This window comes from Trachemys scripta, chromosome 12 (assembly GCF_013100865.1).
Source record: "Trachemys scripta elegans isolate TJP31775 chromosome 12, CAS_Tse_1.0, whole genome shotgun sequence".
Classification (NCBI taxonomy): Eukaryota; Metazoa; Chordata; order Testudines; family Emydidae; genus Trachemys; species Trachemys scripta.
The window spans coordinates 33,554,509-33,576,274 of NC_048309.1; the positions used below are offsets into that span (position 1 = coordinate 33,554,509).

The window sequence follows — 21,766 nt, forward strand, 5'->3', positions numbered from 1 at the left end:
GTCCAAATTAAAAGAAATATTTCAAGGTGATTCCTTAGCACCAGTGCTGTTTGTGGTAGCCATGCTGCTGCCGACATGGATGGTTGTTGAGATAAATTGTGGTTATCACATCAGCAAAGAGCAACAATTAATTAACAATTTGTTAGACATGGGCAATCTGAAAATCCATAAGTAGTCACAAGAAGGAGCTACAGAGATATGTGTGGAACAATTTGGTGAAGATATAAAGCTACTGGTTGGCTTAGCTAACTGTGTGTCAGCATCTGTAAAGATGGCCCGACTGGTACAATCTGGTGGCATGCAAGTTAATGAAGGAACTTTCCATGATATCTCAGCATGACTTCTACAAATATCTTTGAATCAGGGAACTGTCACAGCTGCAACATAAGAAATTGAAAGAAAAATTGAGGAAAGAATATTACAGATGTATACAAATTACTTTAAGAACAAAACTCAAGTCTAAGAATTTGATCTCAGCCATTAATATGTCCATGATGCCAGTAGTCCAATACCATAGTCACAGACCGAATGGTGCAGTCAAACAGGCCAGACAAAGTTGTAGAAAAGAAGACGACAAAACAAGCCTGTGTTAATTGATGTTGCCATGCCTGCAGACAAAAACATAAAAAAGAAACACAGAGAGAAGATGCAGAAGTCTGAAGAACTCTGACTCGAAGGGGAGCAGTTATGGAAAACTGGAACAAAGACAACCCCAGCAGTTATTCGAGCACCTGGAGGGATCCCTAAGGTTATGGACAATGTTATGGACAAGCAGGGGTATGGACATGTTTGGACTGCAAGACATCTTGGTCAGTGACTTCCAGCAGACAGCGCTCTTAGGCACTGTGAGAATGTGAAGGAAATTCAAAGGCGAATGAGTGAATTTGAACACCTAAAAGTCAGGAATTCTACAAAGGGTTTAACAAACCTCCTGACTACCCAAACCTACAGAGTCCATTCAACCAGGATTTAATGGTGATTCACAGGGATACATTTTAGTCAGCAGCTTTATCCTTTTTAAACTTAAAGATTTTGTATGTTGTGAAAGCTATTTCTTTTTTAAAAATACACCTTATATAATACTGAAGAACATTAATAATAATCATAATAAAGGAATGTGCCCAGAAAACACACTCTAGGCATGCTGATGGGAGTTGATGGGAGTTTTATATGTAAATCACTTAAGTTTCTTTTAAAATCTGATGCAACAGGACCTGCAAGTTTGAAGATCAGGCTGCTCATACATAAGAGTCTCTTTCCTGCCCTCTTGGAAGCGACTGGCTACTTTGACATTGATTTTAAATAGACATGGGAATGAAGCCAATGTTCTGTCCAATGTCAAATCTATGCTTAATCCTGAATGTCCCCCACAGATAAACTAAATCTTTTCCCCATTATCAGCTCATCAGACAAAGGCCCAAGCCACGAGATCTTGCACTAGAACGTGAATGTCAACGCAGGCAGATTCTGTGCAAAGTGAATTCCAAAGCTAAGTGCTTTCTGCAGAGAATGCCCTGCCCCTACTCTTGCAACCCTCTAACACATACACCCCACAAATAGAAATTACTGCTAACACGCACCAACTGATCTAATTTGTCTCAGTGCTGTCCTAGGCGAGAGGGAGAGTACCTGGGTTGCCAGCCATGGCCCTTGTGCTGTAACTGACTCTGCAAGAGCAGACTGCTGCATCCAGGCAGAAGTCAATGGGACCCTGCAGAGAGACTAACCGCTATATAAGTGGGGCAGATTCTGTTCCTTTGAAATTGAAAGAATAAAAAGATTAGAAAGGAATAAAAATATGAATCAACTCACCTGCCTTTTAAACATGGATCATACATGTGGTGAGAACATTCTGACCTATGATTTTCTCTTTCTGTTTTCTTAGATTACCTACGTATGGATTTGTATGGATTTGGCTATCTAGTTTGTCTATCTACGTCTGTAATGCAGCATCTCAGGACATCCAATGTGTCTATGGATGTGACTTTTGCACACTTTCCCTGGAGCAGTGAAACCCCTCAAGCTGTGTAGGGTTATCTGTGGAAGTGGAGCAAAGAGCCTTTCCTCATCTGACTCCATGGACTAAAAGCTGATTTCTTGAGAACTGTTTAAATGCTGTTTCGTTCCCCCTGGGACAAGATCCCTGAAGTTCACTCTCTGTAACATGTTCCCACTAACACTGGGCTGGGTCAGTCCTTAAGCAATGCTCTGTAGTGCATAAGAATGACAGCAATGGGGCTTGGATTATCATAGGGTTTAGGTATCCAATCTCAGCAACTGTCAATACAAAAGGTGTGAATTTAGGCTCCAGGAACAGCCTAAGGATCTAGACACCCAAATAGCAAATCACTTACATAAGAACAGCCGTACCGGGTCAGACCAAAGGTCCATCTAGCCCAGTATCCTGTCTATCGACAGTGGCCAATGCCAGGTGCCCCAGAGGGAGTGAACCTAACAGGCAATGATCAAGTGATCTCTCTCCTGCCATCCATCTCCACCCTCTGACAAACAGAGGCTAGGGACACCATTCCTTACCTATCCTGGCTAATAGCGATAAATGGACTTAACCACCATGAATTTATCCAGTTCTCTTTTAAACGCTGTTATAGTCCTAGCCTTCACAACCTCCTCGGGTAAGGAGTTCCACAAGTTGACTGTGCGCTGCGTGAAGAAGAACTTCCTTTTATTTAAAGCAACAGAGGGTCCTGTGGCACCTCTGAGACTAACAGAAGTATTGGGAGCATAAGCTTTCGTGGGTAAGAACCTCACTTCTTCAGATGCAAGACTTGCATCTTGCAAGTCTTGCATCTGAAGAAGTGAGGTTCTTACCCACGAAAGTTTATGCTCNCTAACAGGCAATGATCAAGTGATCTCTCTCCTGCCATCCATCTCCAGTCTCTGACAGACAGAGGCTAGGGACACCATTCCTTACCTGTCCTGGCTAATAGCCATTAATGGACTTAACCACCATGAATTTATCCAGTTCTCTTTTAAACTCTGTTATAGTCCTAGCCTTCACAACCTCCTCAGGTAAGGAGTTCCACAAGCTGACTGTGCGCTGCGTGAAGAAGAACTTCCTTTTATTTGTTTTAAACCTGCTGCCTATTAATTTCATTTGATGACCCCTAGTTCTTGTATTATGGGAATAAGTAAATAACTTTTCCTTATCCACTTTCTCTACCTCACTCATGATTTTATATACCTCTATCATATCCCCCCTTAGTCTCCTCTTTTCCAAGCTGAAGAGTCCTAGCCTCTTTAATCTCTCCTCATATGGGACCCGTTCCAAACCCTTAATCATTTTAGTTGCCCTTTTCTGAACCTTTTCTAGTGCCAGTATATCTTTTTTGAGATGAGGAGACCACATCTGTACGCAGTATTCGAGATGAGGGCGTACCATCGATTTATATAAGGGCAATAATATATTCTCAGTCTTATTCTCTATCCCCTTTTTAATGATTCCTAACATCCTGTTTGCTTTTTTGACCGCCTCTGCACACTGAGTAGACATATTTAGAGAACTATCCATGATGACTCCAAGATCTATTTCCTGACTCATTGTAGCTAAATTAGCCCTCATCATATTGTATGTAGAGTTGGGGTTATTTTTTCCAATGTGCATTACTTTACATTTATCCACATTAAATTTCATTTGCCATTTTGTTGCCCAATCACTTAGTTTTGTGAGATCTTTTTGTAGTTCTTCACAGTCTGCTTTGGTCTTAACTATCTTGAACAGTTTAATATCATCTGCAAACTTCATCTTCCCTACAATGTTTTTAAACTCTTAGCCAAATATATATAATTACCACAAGAAGGCAACATGGCCAGCCATCCTTAGTTAGGGGACACAGGTAAGGGAATGGGGAAAAGGAATAAATACACTGTATATGATGGTGGTAAATAATAAGCATTGAGACAAAGGAGGAGCTAAATTGTAAGTAAGTTTATTTCTGAAAACAGAAAACCAATGTCTGTAAAACACAAGGTCCACATGCCGCTAAAGTCCTGTAAACCCTGCTTCCTCTTACCACGTCATCCCAAAGTTGTGGGACTCTTGTACCCACTGTGTTTCTAGAGCTATACCTATTGCCTTGGGGCAACTGTTTCATAGGCTGTATCTGTGTATTGTCTCCGCAGATGTACCCCAGGGGGTCATCACAATCCTATTTCAAGGGCTTAATTGGCCATGCGTTGACTCTGCACACCGGTGAATGTCACTTTCCTGAACTGTTAGATGTTACAATTTACCACGGAGGTTCCTTTATATCATGGTGATTTGTGGGGCTTTAAAGAAAGGCAGATCGTCCCTCTACGTTAGGGCTGGGGGACACTGACTAAGATAAAGAGATGGGGAAGAATGCAATGCTTAGATTCATAGATTCTGATGACAGGAAGGACCATTGTGCTAATCTAGTCTGCCCCCCGTATAACAAAGACCAGAGAAATTCCCCAAAATAATTCCTAGAATATAGCTAGGATGGTGTCCGCACTATATATATGTCCTGTGGATGAATATAAGGGTCAAGCAAAGCATGTGTGTTTTATCTGGCCAGCCTGATCCAGCACAGCCAAAACACACAAGTTGTAATTTTCCAGGCTACCAGCGGGTATGATTTCCAGCAGCGTCTACGGGAGTGAGGTGCCCAACTCCCATTGAATTTCAGTGGGAGTTGGGCACCAAATTTGCTTAAGCTCCTTTGTGAATCCCAGGTGGATGTCTAACTCCCTTAGGCTCTGTCTGGCTGTAAGAAAGGATCAGAACTGGAATTGTAGGCATCACTAGATCATAGAATATTAGGGTTGGAAGAGACCTCAGGAGGTCATTAGTCCAATCCCTGCTCAAAGCAGGACCAACACCAACTAAATCATCCCAACCAGGGCTTTGTCAAGCTGGGCCTTATAAACCTCTTAGGATGGAAATTCCACCACTTCCCTAGGTAACCTATTCCAGTGCTTCACCACATGCCTAGTGAAATAGTGTTTCCTGATATCTAACCTAGACCTCCCCCACTGAAACTTAAGACCATTGCTTCTTGTTCTGTCATCTGCCACCACTGAGAATAGCCTAGCTCCCATCCTCTGGTCCTGCTTTGAGCAGGGGGTTTGACTAGATAACCTCCTGAGGTCCCTTCCAACCCTGATATTCTATGTGTAGCACCCCCTCTCCACCCGGTTACCTTCTTTAATGCCAATCTGCTTACAGGTTTTCATGGACAGGTCTGGGTTCTTCTGGATCCCACCACCCATTCAGCAGGGTGTATCTTCTTTATTTTTTCCTATGAATTTATTTCGCGGTGCCTCCACCCTCCCTCGCTCCTTCCTGGCGGGGTCACCAGGGCAGCTTGGGAGGAAAACTCTAACCACAGGGTAATACCCACTTACTTGCCTGATAGTTGGAGACTTCCAAGAAATAACACAAACACACAATATATTCAACACAATAATTGTATTAAACACTAGATGAATATGCATAACAGGGTAAAACACTATGTTTACGGTCACCAGTGCCCAAGCTGCTAATACCTGTGACTTTCCCCAGTCATGTGACTTGAGGTAGCAAATGTAAGATTAGTGTCTCATTGGTACGCATACTTTGTTGGGGCCCTTGATGACCAATGACCATAAAATTCTTCTCTGCAGTGGTTTAGCAGTGTGGCTGACTGGGTTCAATACAGCCCAAAGGACTCACAAGTGGGAGAAGATGGTAAATCCCTCCACAGGTTTAATATGCAGCAGGTTATAAAATCCCCAAACCCTCACTCCCTGGCTTGAGGACACAGTTCAGGGAGTAGGGGGTCTCCAAAACAAATTCCCTGACTGACTAACTAAAAGATGGTGCACTCACAAACTCCTTGAATGATCCTCAGGTTCAGAGATGACTCTGGACTCCTCAGTCATTGCAGAGGGGCTGATCTCTACTGGCAGGGATCCTCTTCAGGCAGGAATCAGGCTGCTTCAGTCCCAGGATTTCCCCTCATCACAAAGGGCTGCAGGGCTCAAGGTGCAGGTTACACAACTGTACTAAAATCCAAACTGTAGTCTCCTAGCCTAGCATCCAGACATACACAGAGCAGGCAGCAGCCCTGGACTAGCAGCCAGAGCAGAGCTGACCATGTGGTGACTGGTCTCCGTAGGGAGCTGGAGGGCTAACTCAGCCTGGCTGGGGGAGTTTCCCAGCAAATCTCTACAAACTGGGAATCATCAGTGGAGAGGGAAAAGCCCAGCTGAGGGATCTAGCTTTCACGTCCCTAGAGGCCAGTTTTCAGGGGGAACCCTGCATGCAGGCCTGGGACTCACCGCTCCCCACACAGCCAGTCCTGCCCTTGCCCTGGCTGGCTCCAGACCGACTCAAAAATGGCTTCTCCCATTTCCTGAACTCCCTGGGAGGGGCATCTCACTCCCTATTGGTTGCCAGGCAGACTCTGAGTTTGCCTTATCTCCCACTCCCTACCAGGGACAGAGTGCCTCTCCCTGAGCTGCCAGCAGACAGGGCCCCAGGAATCTAGATAATCTCCTTGGGGGTTACATATGATATCTATGATTCTTTGGAACCCCCCTCTTGAGGTAGTTGAAGGCTGCTATCAAATCCCACCTCACTCTTCTCTTCTGCAGACTAAACAACCCCAGTTCTCTCAGCCTCTCCTCGTAAGTCATGTACCCCAACCCCCTGATCATTTTCGTTGCCCTCTGCTGGACTCTCTCCAATTTGTCCACATCCCTTCTCTGGAGGACTGGATGCAATACTCCAGGTGTGGCCTCACCAGTGCAGAACATAGGGGAATAATCACTTCCCTCGATCTGCTGGCAGTGTTCCTACTAATACAGCCCAATATACCATTGGCCTTCTTGGCAACGAGGGCACATATCCAGCTTCTCATCCACTGTAATCCCCAGGTCCTTTCTGCAGAACTGCTGCTTAGCCAGTCGGTCCCCAGCCTGTAGCAGTGCATGGGATTCTTGCATCCTAAGTGCAGGACTCTACACTTGTCCTTCTTGAACCTCATCAGATTTCTTTTGGCCCAATCCTCCAGTTTGTCTAGGTCACTCTGGACCCTATCCCTACCCTCCAGCATATCTACTTCTCCCCCCAGCTTAGATTCATCAGGCCAAGTTCTCCCACCACTTTCACTCAGGCAAATCACAGGTGGCTGCATTGAAGTCATTTGGGAGAGATCAGTGCAAAAAACTGGCGTGAATGAATCATCAGGTCAGGCGTTTGTCCTTCTGTTAACCACACTAGTTAGGGGCTGAGTCATGCACACCCTCATATGGGCCTAACCTGAAAATCCTTACTCGTGTGAATAGGTCTGTTGACATTAGTGGTTTCATTGGTAACAATGAGATCACTGGGGTAAGAAGTACTTTCCTCAGTAAAAGCTGGCAGGGTCAGCCTACTGAATAGTTCTTAGTCAGGAACTGCTGATTGTGCCAGGTATTCAGCTGCTATAGACTGACATAGCTCTATTGGTTTACACCAGTTGGGCATTTGATCCCCTTGACCTTAGTGGAGGTGGCCCCACTGTCTGCACTGGAACTATGCAGATTCACACCAGCTGGGGATCTGGCCCCATTGGGAGGTATGGCCTATTTGCATCTGGCTGGGGATCTGGCCCATTGAGGTAAGGGGAGCTATTCCTGATTTAGACCAGAGAAAGCAAGAAGGAGGGGGATCAAGCCCATAGGCACAGACAGCTCTAGTTTTTTGAAATAAGAATGCCTAGCACTGCTCAATTGGGATTCTCAAATAGATTAAGTGTCAATATCACCAGATGGGGAAGGTGAGGCACAGAATCCTAACCCACAGGAAATACCTGGCAGTGCTGTGACAGGAACAAAAAGACTAAAAATCTTCAGATCTCGTTCACTGTAGTGGCCAGCTGTTAAATGCAGTGGAGTTTCTCTGAAATTACGTCCGTGTAACTGAGGTCATGGAGTCAAGTATCAGAGGGGTAGCCGTGTTAGTCTGAATCTGTAAAAAGCAACAGAGAGTCCTGTGGCACCTTTGAGACTAACAGAAGTATTGGGAGCATAAGCTTTCGTGGGTAAGAACCTCACTTCTTCAGATGCAAGTAATGGAAATCTCTAGAGGCAGGTATATATCAGTGTGGAGATAACGAGGTTAGTTCAATCAGGGAGGGTGAGGTGCTCTGCTAGCAGTTGAGGTGTGAACACCAAGGGAGGAGAAACTGTTTCTGTAGTTGGATAGCCATTCACAGTCTTTGTTTAATCCTGATCTGATGGTGTCAAATTTGCAAATGAACTGGAGCTCAGCAGTTTCTCTTTGGAGTCTGGTCCTGAAGTTTTTTTGCTGTAAGATGGCTACCTTTACATCTGCTATTGTGTGAGGTCATGGAGTGACCCAAACTCTCCTGGCTCATGGTTCAGTGCCCTAGATACCGAACCATAGCTGCTCATGATCAGTGTACTGGGGAATAGGTCAGAGGGAAGAATTTAGTCTGCAGCTTTCAAAGGATGCCAAGGTAGTTAGTCAGCACCTCTGATGGGATTTGCGTACCTGATCTCTTACGCTCCTTTGGAAATCCAAGCTTCAGAGTAGATAGCTTTCTTTCATTTTCTTTTTCGTGTTTGTATTATTTCTGTTATTTTTCACAATATTTCACAACATAAATTGAAATAATCTATTATTGTATTGTGTTTTTCTATTATTTTACTTAAAAAAACTAATGACAGCTACTGCTCAGTGCAGATTGAAATATCTTCTTTCTAGATCAAAAGGGATATTATTTCTGTTTTCATGAGGCAGTTTGCCATTTTCATACATTATCATATTTTCTGTTCAAATCTGTCCTAAGTAGCAGCTGCCCTCCAAAATTTGTTTGTTTGTGAAAAGGAAAAAGGGAAGAGAAAAAAGAAACGAGAAAAGAAAATAATATTTTGACTTTTTTATTGTCATAGTATGAAGACAACATAATAAGGCATGCCATATTGTGTATACTACTGACTTGTCATGACATAATGTTAAACTAATATAAGGAATAATAAAGTAAATTGCAAAACAAAAATTCATTTTGAAGTGGAGTTTTTATTTTTTTCCCCAAAACAAACAGTTTGAAATAACTTTGTTTATCAATTTCCACTTCAAATGACATATAGAAAATACTTGTTTCTGTTCTGGTTAGGAATGAAAACAAATTTTAAAACATCAACATATCCCACAAAATGGAAATTCAGAGTTTTGACCAGCTCTATTGCCTCCCAGAAGTCTTGCCAATTGCTTTAGAAAGATAAGTAGGGTTATGCTGTTATTTGTGGAATGCCCTACCTATAATAAGAACTTGTGTACAGAAGAAGTTAGTGGGCAGCAAGCTAGGGGTAAGTTTACAGTACATTAGTGTCTCTGCACTAACTCCCATGTGAACTCTCTTTCCATGTACTAAAGTGTCCTTGTCTTCCTTATCTTAATGTACTTTCAAATACTTGGTGAGTTCTCATATCGTGTGGACAGCACAGAGGCCATTGAATACATTTTGTGCCTCCATGAGGTTCTGTCCTGAAACAAATCTGGCGCGTTACAGGGTATAATGCCTGTATGGGGCAGGTGTCTATTGAACATCTAAAACATAATGGTTGATGGCATCAAGAGGGCCTTTTTGATCCTGCTTTCATTGGATCAAAGTCAAAGATGATTTCTCATGGGGAAATTGGGAGGCATTTAGAGCAAATGACCATTTGCTCTAAATGGCTGCCATTTGCGTGAATGGTACCTGTTTAACTTAAAAGTATACTAAGTAGAAAAGCCCAAAATATAGGGCTATTGAGGGGATATTAAAAATACATAGGTAACCTTATCTATTCATGTAAGTCAAAGCTACCATGTTTTCATGGGGATCCAGTATAACTCATTCTAATCAGGGTTTCTGGCCAGTTTCTGAACTCAGTTATCCTAATGAAGCCAATGGGATTAGGTATGGATTCTGATCTTAGTTACCTCAATGCAAATCCACAGCCTCCCCTCTGAAGTCAAAAGAATCAAGATGGAATCTGATCTCAATTATCCTATTATAAATTCAGAGTTAGCCCTCTTAATCAATGGATTTAGACACAAATTCTGAACTCTGCTAAGAGATTTCACTTGTTCTGCTTGAGTAAATAGGTGCAGCTCCATTGTTTTTAACTTGCCGTAACTTACACGAAAAACTGTTTAAGAACAATGGTCCAGACACTCAGCGGCACCTAGGTTCCTAACTCCCATTGAAATCAATGGCTCTGCATCTCTGATTCACCTCTGTGTTACTCCAGTTTTCGGCTTGTGTGACTACAGATACAGACCTACCACCTCCCCACCACCAGACTCATGCTGGCATCATGGAAACTATTTTCTTTTCTCCTTTCCCTGCTGTTATTTCAGAGGGAAAATCTCCCTAAATATCAATGGAACTGACCAAAAAAAAAAAAAAAACAAGCAAACAAAAAACCCAGAATCTGAGAGACTGATCATCCAGACTCTTATGCTGGCTTTACACAGCTATAATGCCACTGACTTCAGGGGAGTTACTTCAGATTGATACAGTTGCAGAAAATTATGGATGTGGAGGGTCCGACAATTACTTAGTGGCAGGAGACACTGAGATTCAATAAGCTTTATATAAACCATTAAAACACACATTGTCAACATCACATGTCAAAATGTGCAAATTAAAGATCCTTTAATCAACAAATCCTACTGTCTTTACTGATCATTCACAAGTCCATTTGTAACAATCCTAATATAAAAGTGTAGATCACTGGATTTGGACTCTAATAAGTTGTCAAGCGGCATTTGTCTTACTTTGCCTATCAGTAAATTTATGTGATTCTCAGTGAGACTATTTGTTTATCAGTTTGTGTGTGTACGGTGAGATTGACATTTTGCCAGCATTTACTGACAAATATCTAATGCTTCCAAGCCTATGTACACAGAATTGAAAATGTGAGTTTTACCAACACTGGCCACATATTTATATTTTACTGTTGTTTAGGTTGTGATTTTTAAAGGAGCCTAAGAAAGTTAGGCCCACAAATCCTATCAAAATTGAATGGGAGTTTTGTGCCTAATTCCCTTAAACTTCTTTAAAAGTCTCAGCCTCATTTTAGCACCTAAATACCTTTGAGGATCTGGCCCATAGAGCCTTATAACAATTATTGCAATGGAGTTAGAGAGATATCAAATGTAAAAGTTTATGAAAACATATCAGATTTACATCAAGGTGTTGACAGGTGTGACAAAGTATTGTTACAGATTCCCAGTCACATCCAAGTCTTCTCCAAGTTTTCAGAGTCTAATCAACAGTTTCTGGAACGTAAGCAAAATCATGACAATGCATGTGGAGATACATCAAAAAGTTTTGAGTACTAATGATCACAAGCAAGTATCTGGGCAAAATGGAGAAATATCTCATATCAGACTAGTGTAGACACATGAACAATGAGACCCTGATCCTCATTTAAAATAAAGTTCCTTTGCATCTGTCAAGGCTGCTTCCCCACTCTGAACTTTAGGGTACAAATGTGGGGGCCTGCATGAAACTTCTAAGCTTAACTACCAGCTTCTCTGGTCTGCTGCCACCACTCCCAAAGTGCTAATTCCCTTCCCTGGGTAGCCTTGAGAGACTCTTCACCAATTCCCTGGTGAATACAGATCCAAACCCCTTGGATCTTAAAACAAGGAGAAATTAACCATTCCCCCTCCTTTCTCCCACCAACTCCTGGTGGATCAAGATCCAACCCCCTTGGATCTAAAAACAAGGAAAAATCAATCAGGTATTACGAAAAAGAAAGGTAAAAGAAAACCCTCTGGGAGAGATTAGCATACCAGCTACTCTCACAGACAACAGATTCCAAACACAGAGGATGTTCCCCTGGGCAAAACCTTAGTTACACAAAAAAAGATACTCAAATACCCAATTTGACTATTCCTCTAATTGCACAAGACAGGTTACAAAGAAATAAACATAAACCTATTTATTTCCTTCACTAATACTCACTACTTAATAAGAGGCTGAATTCTGGAGCTTTCCCACTCCGGTCCAAAGTGAAACTTAACAGACAAAGGGGACTTTCCTCCTTCCCTTTGAACCATCTTGTCCTCCCATTGGTTCCTCTGGTCAGGTGTTAGCTAGGCTAGGTGAACTTCTTAACCCTTTACAGGTAAAAGAGGCATTAACCCTTAACTATCTGTAAATAGGTCTTCAAGACCTTGTAAATTAAAGTTAATTTCACCTTCAGGCCTGTTCACACTGCCAAGAGGGTCCAAAGTTGCCTTACTGTAGATGAGAATCAGGCCCATGTACCATAGTTTCCAAATACTGGACCAAATTCTGCATTATTATTATTATTATGTATTTGAGATGTGAAATTGAATTGAAATCCCCCCCCAAATAAAATGAAATATTTTTTCTTCAAAATTCAGATTTTTCCACAGAAAATTTCTATCTTGATGTAACAACACTTTCCGATTCTTTTTCCAATCATGGAAAAATTTTGACCAGAACTAACATAGCAGTAATCATCATTCCTATGCTAAAGAAATCACAATCTGACAGAATGATACTTAGTAGACAGGCCACCACCCTGTGAAAGCAGGAGGTGGAAGTAGCTAAACTGTGCTATTTTCTATTCAATGAGTGGGTTACATATGTTTTGAATTCTGATGAGGAAGAGGGACATGATTTTTTCTTGAAAATATTCCCACTTTCAACCAGCTCTATTCAGTTTTTTTGAAGAATGTGAAAGAAGAAATTCTCCCTGTGAAACTGAGAGGAGAAGGTGGTGTCTTTCTTAACTGGCACTAGATCCTGGTGCTTCTAGCACTTACCCTAGATGGAGACCCAGGATCCAGTCCCATTTGCTCCAGTGTCGTTTCTCCCCAACGAAGATCTGACCTGTTGAGTTCAATGGATTTAAACCAGCTGAGGCTTTGGCCCAAAATGTTAGTGAGATACCTGAGCTGAGAATCTCCAAAACGCAAGTTACCCACAGTTCTATGCTCTTTGATTTTTTTAAAATGAGATTGACACTACTTGAGAAACTTGAATTTCCCCAACATTTTCCCTACAGCTGTTTTCACCTCCTTGTTTTTTAGGCTGTAGATGATGGGGTTTAACATGGGAGTCAAGATGCTGTACTGGATGGAGACCATTTCATCCAGAGCCACAGAGGAGACTGAGCTGGGTTTTGTGTACTGGAAAAAAGCTGTCAGGTACAACAAACCAACCACCATGAGGTGGGAGCTGCAGGTGGAGAAGGCTTTACGCTTGCCCTCCGCAGAGCGTAACCTCAGGATGGTGCAGATGATGTGAATGTAGGAGATGAGGGTGAAGAGGAAGGAGCTTGATCCAAGTATGACAACAGAAGTAAACAGCACCACTTGATTGGTGAAGGTGTCAGTGCAGGACAGTTGTAATAGAGGAGGGAGCTCACAGCTGAAATGGTGGATTTGATTGAAGCCACAGAAATGCAACCTGAGGGCTAAAACTGTGTTAAGTAGGGCATCTATGAAGCCTATTGCCCATGCACCACTCACCAGCAGAACACAGATTCCTTTGCTCATGGTGTTCATGTAACGCAATGGGTCACAGATGGCAGCATAGCGGTCATACGCCATTGCTGAGAGAATAAAAATTTCAGCACCAGCTGGCAGGAATATGAAGAACATCTGGGCAAGGCAGCCATTGACAGAAATGGTTTTGTGCTCTGCTAGGAAATTCACCAACATCTTAGGGACAATGGCTGAGGAATAGCAGATATCGACAAAGGACAAATGGAAGAGGAAGAAATACATGGGGGTGTGAAGGTGAGAATCAGCCCTTACCACCAGCATGATCACCATGTTCGCCAAAAGTGTGGCTAGGTAGACAACTAAAAACACCAGGAAGAAGAAAATCTGAATCTGTGGGTCACTGGAAAGTCCCAGGAGAATAAACTCAGTCACATTGGTTCGATTTTCCATTAATTCTGACTCAGGAAATCCTACATGTCAGACTGAAAAAAAATAATGAAATTAACGAATATAAATACATTGAAATAGCCTATGGAGATCATCTGATTAGTAGGATGAATGTAAAGAAAGGCTGACTACATCCTGTGAAATGTGTGTTGTAAATAGAAAAAATTGGCTTGTTGGACTTTGGCACCTACCCACCACTGTGGCCCAGAAGTACTGGTGTGCCACCCAGCAGGGTATAGCCCGTCAACCCAAACCAATATGGAGAATACCATGTAAATTATAAATATTATGAATGCCATAAAGGGGGCCTCAGAAGATCTTATCTGGATGACAGCCTTCTCCCCTAGCAGCGTGTGTTTGTGTGGAGATGGGCAACCTCATATATCATGCAACTGTCCAAACAAACACCAGAGATCATTTGCCACAAAAGAGTAAAAAGGACTCATCTTATAAACCCAGAAGTGATCTGAGGTTATCTTTTGGCAAAACCAGAAGAGAGAGGCTGGAGCAAACAAATGCTCCAACACTGGAAGGAGAGAATGGCCGAGTATAGACTCACTGCACCACTGAGAGCTTTATTCTAAAGAAGGGAATTTATGCAAATGGGGATTTAAAGCTTGAAAAGGGAGATTAGTCATGTGGAACTGCATGAAAACATTTTGGTGGGAGTAGTGACACAGGATAAACAGAAGCTAGGAATGGAAGAAAAATTGAGAACAAATATGAGTGAAACAGCACCTGATGAAAGTATGGGAAATATGAATAATTTGTTGATCGAGATCATGCAGAGTGCAAGACATTGAGGATTGACCAGTGCTATCAAGTATGAAATTTGTAGACAAGCAAAGACTGGATGATATAATGCAAGCACTTAATGAAATGTTCAAGAAAACTGTGGAGTAAAACCAACAAGGTTTAGCCAGTAGAATTATATAATTTATGCTACAGTAATAGTAGCATCTCATCGGTTTAACATCAAGCCATCTGAGGACGTGCATCATTGGAAAACTCCATCTACTCAATAACCTCCAGGGCAATTAAGGTTAAAGCAGAAGAATAAGCTTTTACATTGAGATACCAGCCTACTGGATGAATCAGAAAAATCATCTGAAGAGACAAGAGAAGCAAATGGCTTTGGAGATATCAGCTGGATGAGAGAGTTGTGAAGGAACAATGTAAATGAAAGCTTATCCATCAGAGTTATAGGCTTGAAAGATATTCAGCACAAAGTTATTAGTATCAAGAAATCAGGCACTTCATCAGACACCCTAGGAGATTCTTTGATCTGATGGATTTTAAAAACAGAATAGGCAAAAATAGGGAGCCAATAAATGATGTGGAATAGTTTCAGTGCTACTGGAAGGAAATCTGGTCTGAGACTGCGCAACATAATCAGACAGTGAACCAGATTAAAAACAAGAGGAAAAATTTACAAATTACACCACAAAGGAATAAACAGAAAAATCAAAGAAAGAAAAAGTTAGTGATTGTGTGGATAGACTATTCTAAAGCATACAACAGTGTCGCACAATCATGGCTCACTGAGACACTGAAAATGCCCATGGCTCATCCAAAGATCATTTCCTTTCTGCAGCAATCTATGTTGAACTGGAGCACTCGACTCTACAGGTAAGGGATTCATTGATGAGGTTCAAATTAAAAGAAATCTTTCAAAGGGATTCCTTAGCACCAGTGCTATTTGTGGTAGCCACTGGCATGGATACTTGTTGAGATATGATAAATTGTGGTGATCAGCAAAGAGCAACGACCAGTTAACCATTTGTTAGACCTGGGCAATCTAACCCTAACCCTAACCCTAACCCTCACCCTTCCACCTTTTCATGTTCTCTGTATGTATAAATATCTTCTGTGTGTGTGTTTCACTCTATGCATCTGAAGAAGTGAGCTGTAGCCCATGAAAACTTATGCTGAAATAAATGTGTTAGTCTCTAAGGTGCCACAAGTACTCCTGTTCTGTTTGTGAAATTCCATGAACAGTCACAAAAAGGCTCTACAGAGATGGATGATGTGTGGAAAAGTTTGGTGGAGATATAAAGCTATGGGTTGGCTTGGCTAACTGTGTATCAGCATCTGTAAAGATGGCCAAACTGGTACAATCTGATGGCATGCACTTTAGTGAAGGAATTGTCCATGAAATCTCGGCATTGCCCCTAAAAATATCTTTGAATCAGGGAACTGTCAGAGATGCAACATCAGAAACTGAGAGAAAGAGGGAGGAAAGAATTGTATGGATGTGTAAGAACTACTCTAAGGACAAAACTCAAGTCTTAAGAATTTGATCTCAGCCATTTATGTATAGGTGATGCCAGTAGTACAGCACATTGCTGGAGCGATCAAGTGGAATCAAGAGGAGAAGAAAAAAAATTATGCATCACCAGCAGTTGTCTTGTTTGGATGTCAAAATATTGATTAGCAAGGAAGGCATTGAAAAGATGTACATCCCATGGTGTGATGAGAGAAAAATTCTGCTATCTATAGAGGAAGCAATTGATAATGAAGAATATAATATCAAAATATATGAGGAGTCAACCACAATAAAGATCATCTGGTCATGTTAAAAAGCAATGACTGAACTGCATCCTAGCCAAGAAAGTGTGAAAGAAATGAGTCCCCCAAAAGACTCGATTTACAAGAAATCAGTGGATGGACAGTGGTGGAGTGAGATCAAACCTATTAGTGATAAAATATTAACAAACTCATGGCTTGTAGACGGATCACTCAAAAGAGAGTCAGAGAGCTTCATTATGAGTGGACAGAGGAAGTCCTTAAGGCTTAATTATATAAGAAGTAAAAATGACTGACAGAACTTCTCCCTGAAGTGTAGAATGGATTCTAAAAAGGAAGAGATGGTGGAACAATATTGAGTAACTGTTAAAGTCTGTCTAGGAGAGAATATATGAAAAGACACAGTGAGGTTGCCAAATGTCTGCACTTTAGAAGCTGTGTTAAGTATGGATTTGTATGAACATTGCACTGTTACAAACACCAAACTGAAAGCACTCTAGAAAAAGAAGAGGGTAAGATTTAATGGGATCTGGCCATTGTCACAGACCAAATGGTCAGTCAAACAGTCCAGAGAAGTTTTAGAAAAGAAGAAGGCAAAACAAGCCTGTGTACATTGATGTTGTCATGCCAGCAGACAGAAACAGAAAAAAGACGATTGAGAAGTATGAAGGACTCTGCCTCAAAGGGGAACAGTTATGGAAAACTAGAACAAAGACAATTCCAGCAGTTATTGGAGCACTTGGCGAGATCCCTAGGGGTATGGACATGTTCAGACTGCAAGACATCATGGTCAGTGACTTCCAGAAGACAGCACTCTAAGGCACTACGAGAATGTGAAGGAAAGTCAAAGGAGAATGAATAAATTTGAGCACCTACAATGTAGGATTTCTGCAGAGGGTTTAACAAATCTCCCAACTACCCAAACCTACAGAGTCCGTTCAGCCAGGATTTATTTATGACTCATGAGGATACATTTTAGTCAGCAGCTTTCTCCTTCTTAAGCTTAAAGATTTTGTATGTTGTGAAAACTATTTTTTTTAAATACACCTTAAATAATATTGAGGGACATTAACAATAATCACAATAAAGGAATGTGCCCAGAAAACACTCTGTATGCACGCTGACATGATTTTAAAAAGAGGGGTCCGACTGAACGTAGATGGGACTTTTGTGCCTAAATCACTTAAGTTCCTTTGAAATTCTGACCTAATGGCACTTCTGGCTCAGTGTCCCGCAAGTCTGAATATCAGGCTGCTCATACATAAGAGAATGTCTCCTGCCCTCTTGGAAGTGAGTGGCTATTTTGACATTGATTTTAAATGGAAATGGGAACAGAGCCAGTGTTCTGTCCAATGTTAAATCTATGTTTAATCCCAAATGTCTCCCAGAAATAAACTAAATCTTTTCCTCATTATCAGCTCATCAGGCAAACACCCAAGCAAAGAGATCTTGCACTAGAACCTGAATGTCAACACAGGCAGATTCTGTGCGAAGTGAACTCCAAAGCTAAGTGCTTTCTGCAGAGAATGCCCTGCCCCTAACCTTACCACCCACTAACACACACATCCCACAAATAGAAATTACTGCTAACACGCACCAACTGATCTCATTTGTCTCAGTGCTGTCCTGGGTGAGACAGCGAGCTGGGTGATTCAAATAGTAGCTGGGTTGCCAGCCATTGCCCCATGGTGTAACTGACTCTGCGAGAGCAGACTGCTGCATCCATGCAGAAGTCAATGGTACTCTGCAGAGAAACCACACCTATATAAGTGGGGCAGATTCTGGTCCTTTGAAATTGAAAGAATAAAAAGATTAAAAAGGAATGAAAATATGAATCAACTCACCTGCCTTTTAAACATGGATCATATATGTGGTGAGATCATTCTGACCCGTGATTTTAGTTTACCTACTGATGTATGGATTTGGCTATCTAGTCTGTCTATTTGCATCTGGAATACAGCATCTGAGGACATCTAACATGTCTATGGATGTGACCCTTGCACCCTTTCCCCGGAGCAGAGAAACCCCTCAAAGTGCATGTGGTTATCTGTGGGAGTGGAGCAAAGAGCCTTTGCTGAGCTGACTCCAAGACTAAATGCTGATTTCTTAACAACTGTTTAAATGCCATTTTGTTCCCCCTGGGACAAGATCCCTGAAGTGCACTCTCTGTAACAAGCTCCTACTAACACTGGGCAGGGTCAGCCCTTAAGAAACACTCTGTAGTGTGCAACAATGACAGCAATGGGGCTTGGATTATTACAGGATTTAGGTATCCAATCTCAGCAACAGTCGATAAAAAAGGCATGTATTTAGGCTCCTATTTTCAAAACAGCCTAAGGAGCTAGACACCCAAATAGCAAATAATTTCATCTCCCCTACAGTGCTTTGAAGCTCCTAGCCAAATAGATATAATTACCACAAGAAGGCAACATGGTCAGCCAGCCTTAAACTTCACTAAGAAATGGACATAGGTTAGGGAATGGGGAAAAGGAGTAAATAGACTGTGTATGATGGCTGTAAATAATAGGCATTGAGACAAAGGAGGAGATAAATTGTAAGGTTTTTTTTTTCAATAAACAGTTTATTCACCCGACAGGGAAGATTTGGTCAGCTCAAAATTATTCATAATTTTAACAGATTTTGGCTGAATTGTTTCAACCCAAAAAAAAATATTGGGCTAAATTCACAGAATAGCAGGAGGAAGAGGACTCCCACAGCTACCAATTTTTCTTGTAAGTTTAGTTCAATGGTTAGGTCACACTTCTTCCATATGGGAGACAATGGTTTTCTTCCCCTGTCTACCTGTTGGGTGGTAGAGAATTGAAGTGAGATCTCCCAACGCTGAGAAAAGAGACGTAATCTCTAGTCTCTAAAGTATTCTGGGGTATTTAAGATGTTCCACATTGTATAAATTATTATATAAAATACTGACTGGTTCATGGACTTGGGTTTATAGATGGCAGGGAGCTATCAGGAGCCATGGGGCTGCTGCCAGGCAAACCCTTGAGGCAGACCTTCCCATGGTCTGTGTCCACAGTGGGTCATGGGAAGTGGAGTGCAGGGTAGTTACAACTACTGCCAGTTGCAGCCTGAAGATGTTAACTGCCTGGTAGTGCTACAGACCTGGGTACTAGACTCATGGGGCTTTACATTCAAATAACTAGAAATATGAGCCTTGTTATGGGTTAGGGTTTTAAAGTCAATGGGAAACTTAGTAGGATGTAGGCACCTAGCTCACTTACAGCCCTTTAAAATCCCAGACATGATCTCTCTAATGACCAAAGTCATTCTTTGTTGCTCGCGTAGGCTGAGATGAGTGTGTTAGCCAACATTTTCAGTGCAAATGGCTTTTTAAGTTTTCTGAAAACACAAAACCAAGCAACCCTCCCGAACACACATATACAATAAGAGTCTTTGGATGTGACATATTACTGTGCCCTGAGCTTTTCAGTTTTCTGTTTTTTTTCCCTCAATTCCACAGGGTTCTGCCCATGGACACCTAGAACATTCCCTGACATTTCTGAATTGATTTGATATGGTGTGAAAACATTTTCACTTTGCAGACAGTCAGACAGATAAGCAGAGAAATGCCATCAATGGAACCACTTGTGTGTACAAGGCAAAAAAAAAAAAAAGATTTAGTGATTCTGATACAGTCAGAGCCCCATTCATGGACTTAATGATCCCCTTAGTGTACACTGGATTTTTAGTGAAAAGCTTTCTCTGTGCCTTTTTGACCTCCTTGCTCCTCAGACTGCATGCAATGGCGCTGATCATTGGGGTCACCACTATGCACAGCACAGAGAAGGCCTTCTTTATGTTTGGCCACCGGTTGGCCATGAGGCCACACAGAGGAGCAAATGGAGAAGACTTTCTGCTTCCAGTTGGCAGAAAGGATCTTCAGGATGGTGGAGATGATTTTGTAGCAGGACAGCAAGGTTAAAAGAAAAGGGGAGGAAAGACACCAGAGACTCTATGATGAAAGCTGGTATCCAAACCATGTGGGTGTCCCCACAGGAGAGTTTAATGATGGGTGTCAGGTCACATAAGACATAGTCGATCTCATTGGAAGCACAGAAAGTTAAGGTAGAAACCATGGGCATGGTGAGCACCAGTGAAAGGAACATGCTGACCCACAATCCCATCACCAGCCAAAGGCAAAGTTGAAAGAACATGATGGAGGCATAAGGCAGTGGGTTACATACGGCCAAGTAGTGGTAACAGAACATGGCAGCAGGAAGAATGCAATCAGCAATCACCAGAGAGCCAAAGACATAGAACTCCAGGAGGATAGTGGAGAAGGAAACCTCTTCTTGCACAATCAGGATGGTTTTCAGCATTTTGGGAGGTGATGCTGGTAGTGAAGCAGATCTCCAGGACAAACAGGTTCCCAGGATGTGGATATATGATACCATCACCATGACCAGGATATTCCCAGTGAGTGTTACTATGTAGATAGCCAAGAAGAAGGGATCTTCAGCTTACAAAGGTCCTTGAATCCCAGGAGGATGAACTCTGTGATGGTGTCAAGTATCAGAGGGGTAGCCGTGTTAGTCTGAATCTGTAAAAAGCAACAGAGAGTCCTGTGGCACCTTTGAGACTAACAGAAGTATTGGGAGCATAAGCTTTCGTGGGTAAGAACCTCACTTCTTCAGATGCAAGTAATGGAAATCTCTAGAGGCAGGTATATATCAGTGTGGAGATTTCCATTACTTGCATCTGAAGAAGTGAGGTTCTTACCCACGAAAGCTTATGCTCCCAGTACTTCTGTTAGTCTCAAAGGTGCCACAGGACTCTCTGTTGCTTTCTGTGATGGTGGTTTGATTTTCCCCTCCTGCACCAGACATGTCTTCATATAGAGAGAAAGCAACCCAGAAGAATGTTGTTAGTTCTGAGAACAGTGCTTTATTTAATTTATTATTCATATGTACTACTGTAACTCGGTCCTTTCCTTCCTTCCTTCCTTTTCCTTTTTCTTTCTTCCTTTCTTATGGTAAATGTAATCCAGCATTGATGGCATCTGAGTGTGAGGGTATACAATAGTGAATATTTGACCAACAATTTTCCCATTGCAAAATGTGGTTTAATTGAAATTAACAGGAAAGAATCAATTTCAATCATTTGTTTTGGTTCCATGAACAATATACTTCTAAATTGATATTTCAACTCATAATGTAATTTTAAGTCTAAAAATATCAATTGGAAAATAGATTTTTCGTTTCAATTTTTTTGTTTCATTTTGACTTGACATTTGAAAATAAAACATTTTTTAAAATGACTAAAGAAACATTT

General features: G+C 41.7%; 1 protein-coding gene across 1 annotated transcript; it reads right to left on the reverse strand.

Moving 5' to 3' along the window:
- Positions 1-13,018: 13,018 nt before the first annotated feature.
- Positions 13,019-13,951, reverse strand: LOC117886147 (olfactory receptor 1009-like). Its single transcript, XM_034787787.1, has one exon. The coding sequence runs from the start codon at positions 13,949-13,951 to the stop codon at positions 13,019-13,021; it is 933 nt and encodes a 310-aa protein (XP_034643678.1).
- Between the last annotated feature and the right edge of the window lie 7,815 nt (positions 13,952-21,766).

What these genes read in the sequence shown, in the direction of transcription:
- LOC117886147 (XM_034787787.1), bottom strand. Translation starts at nt 13,951, where the DNA reads ATGGAAAATCGAACCAATGTGACTGAGTTTATTCTCCTGGGACTTTCC.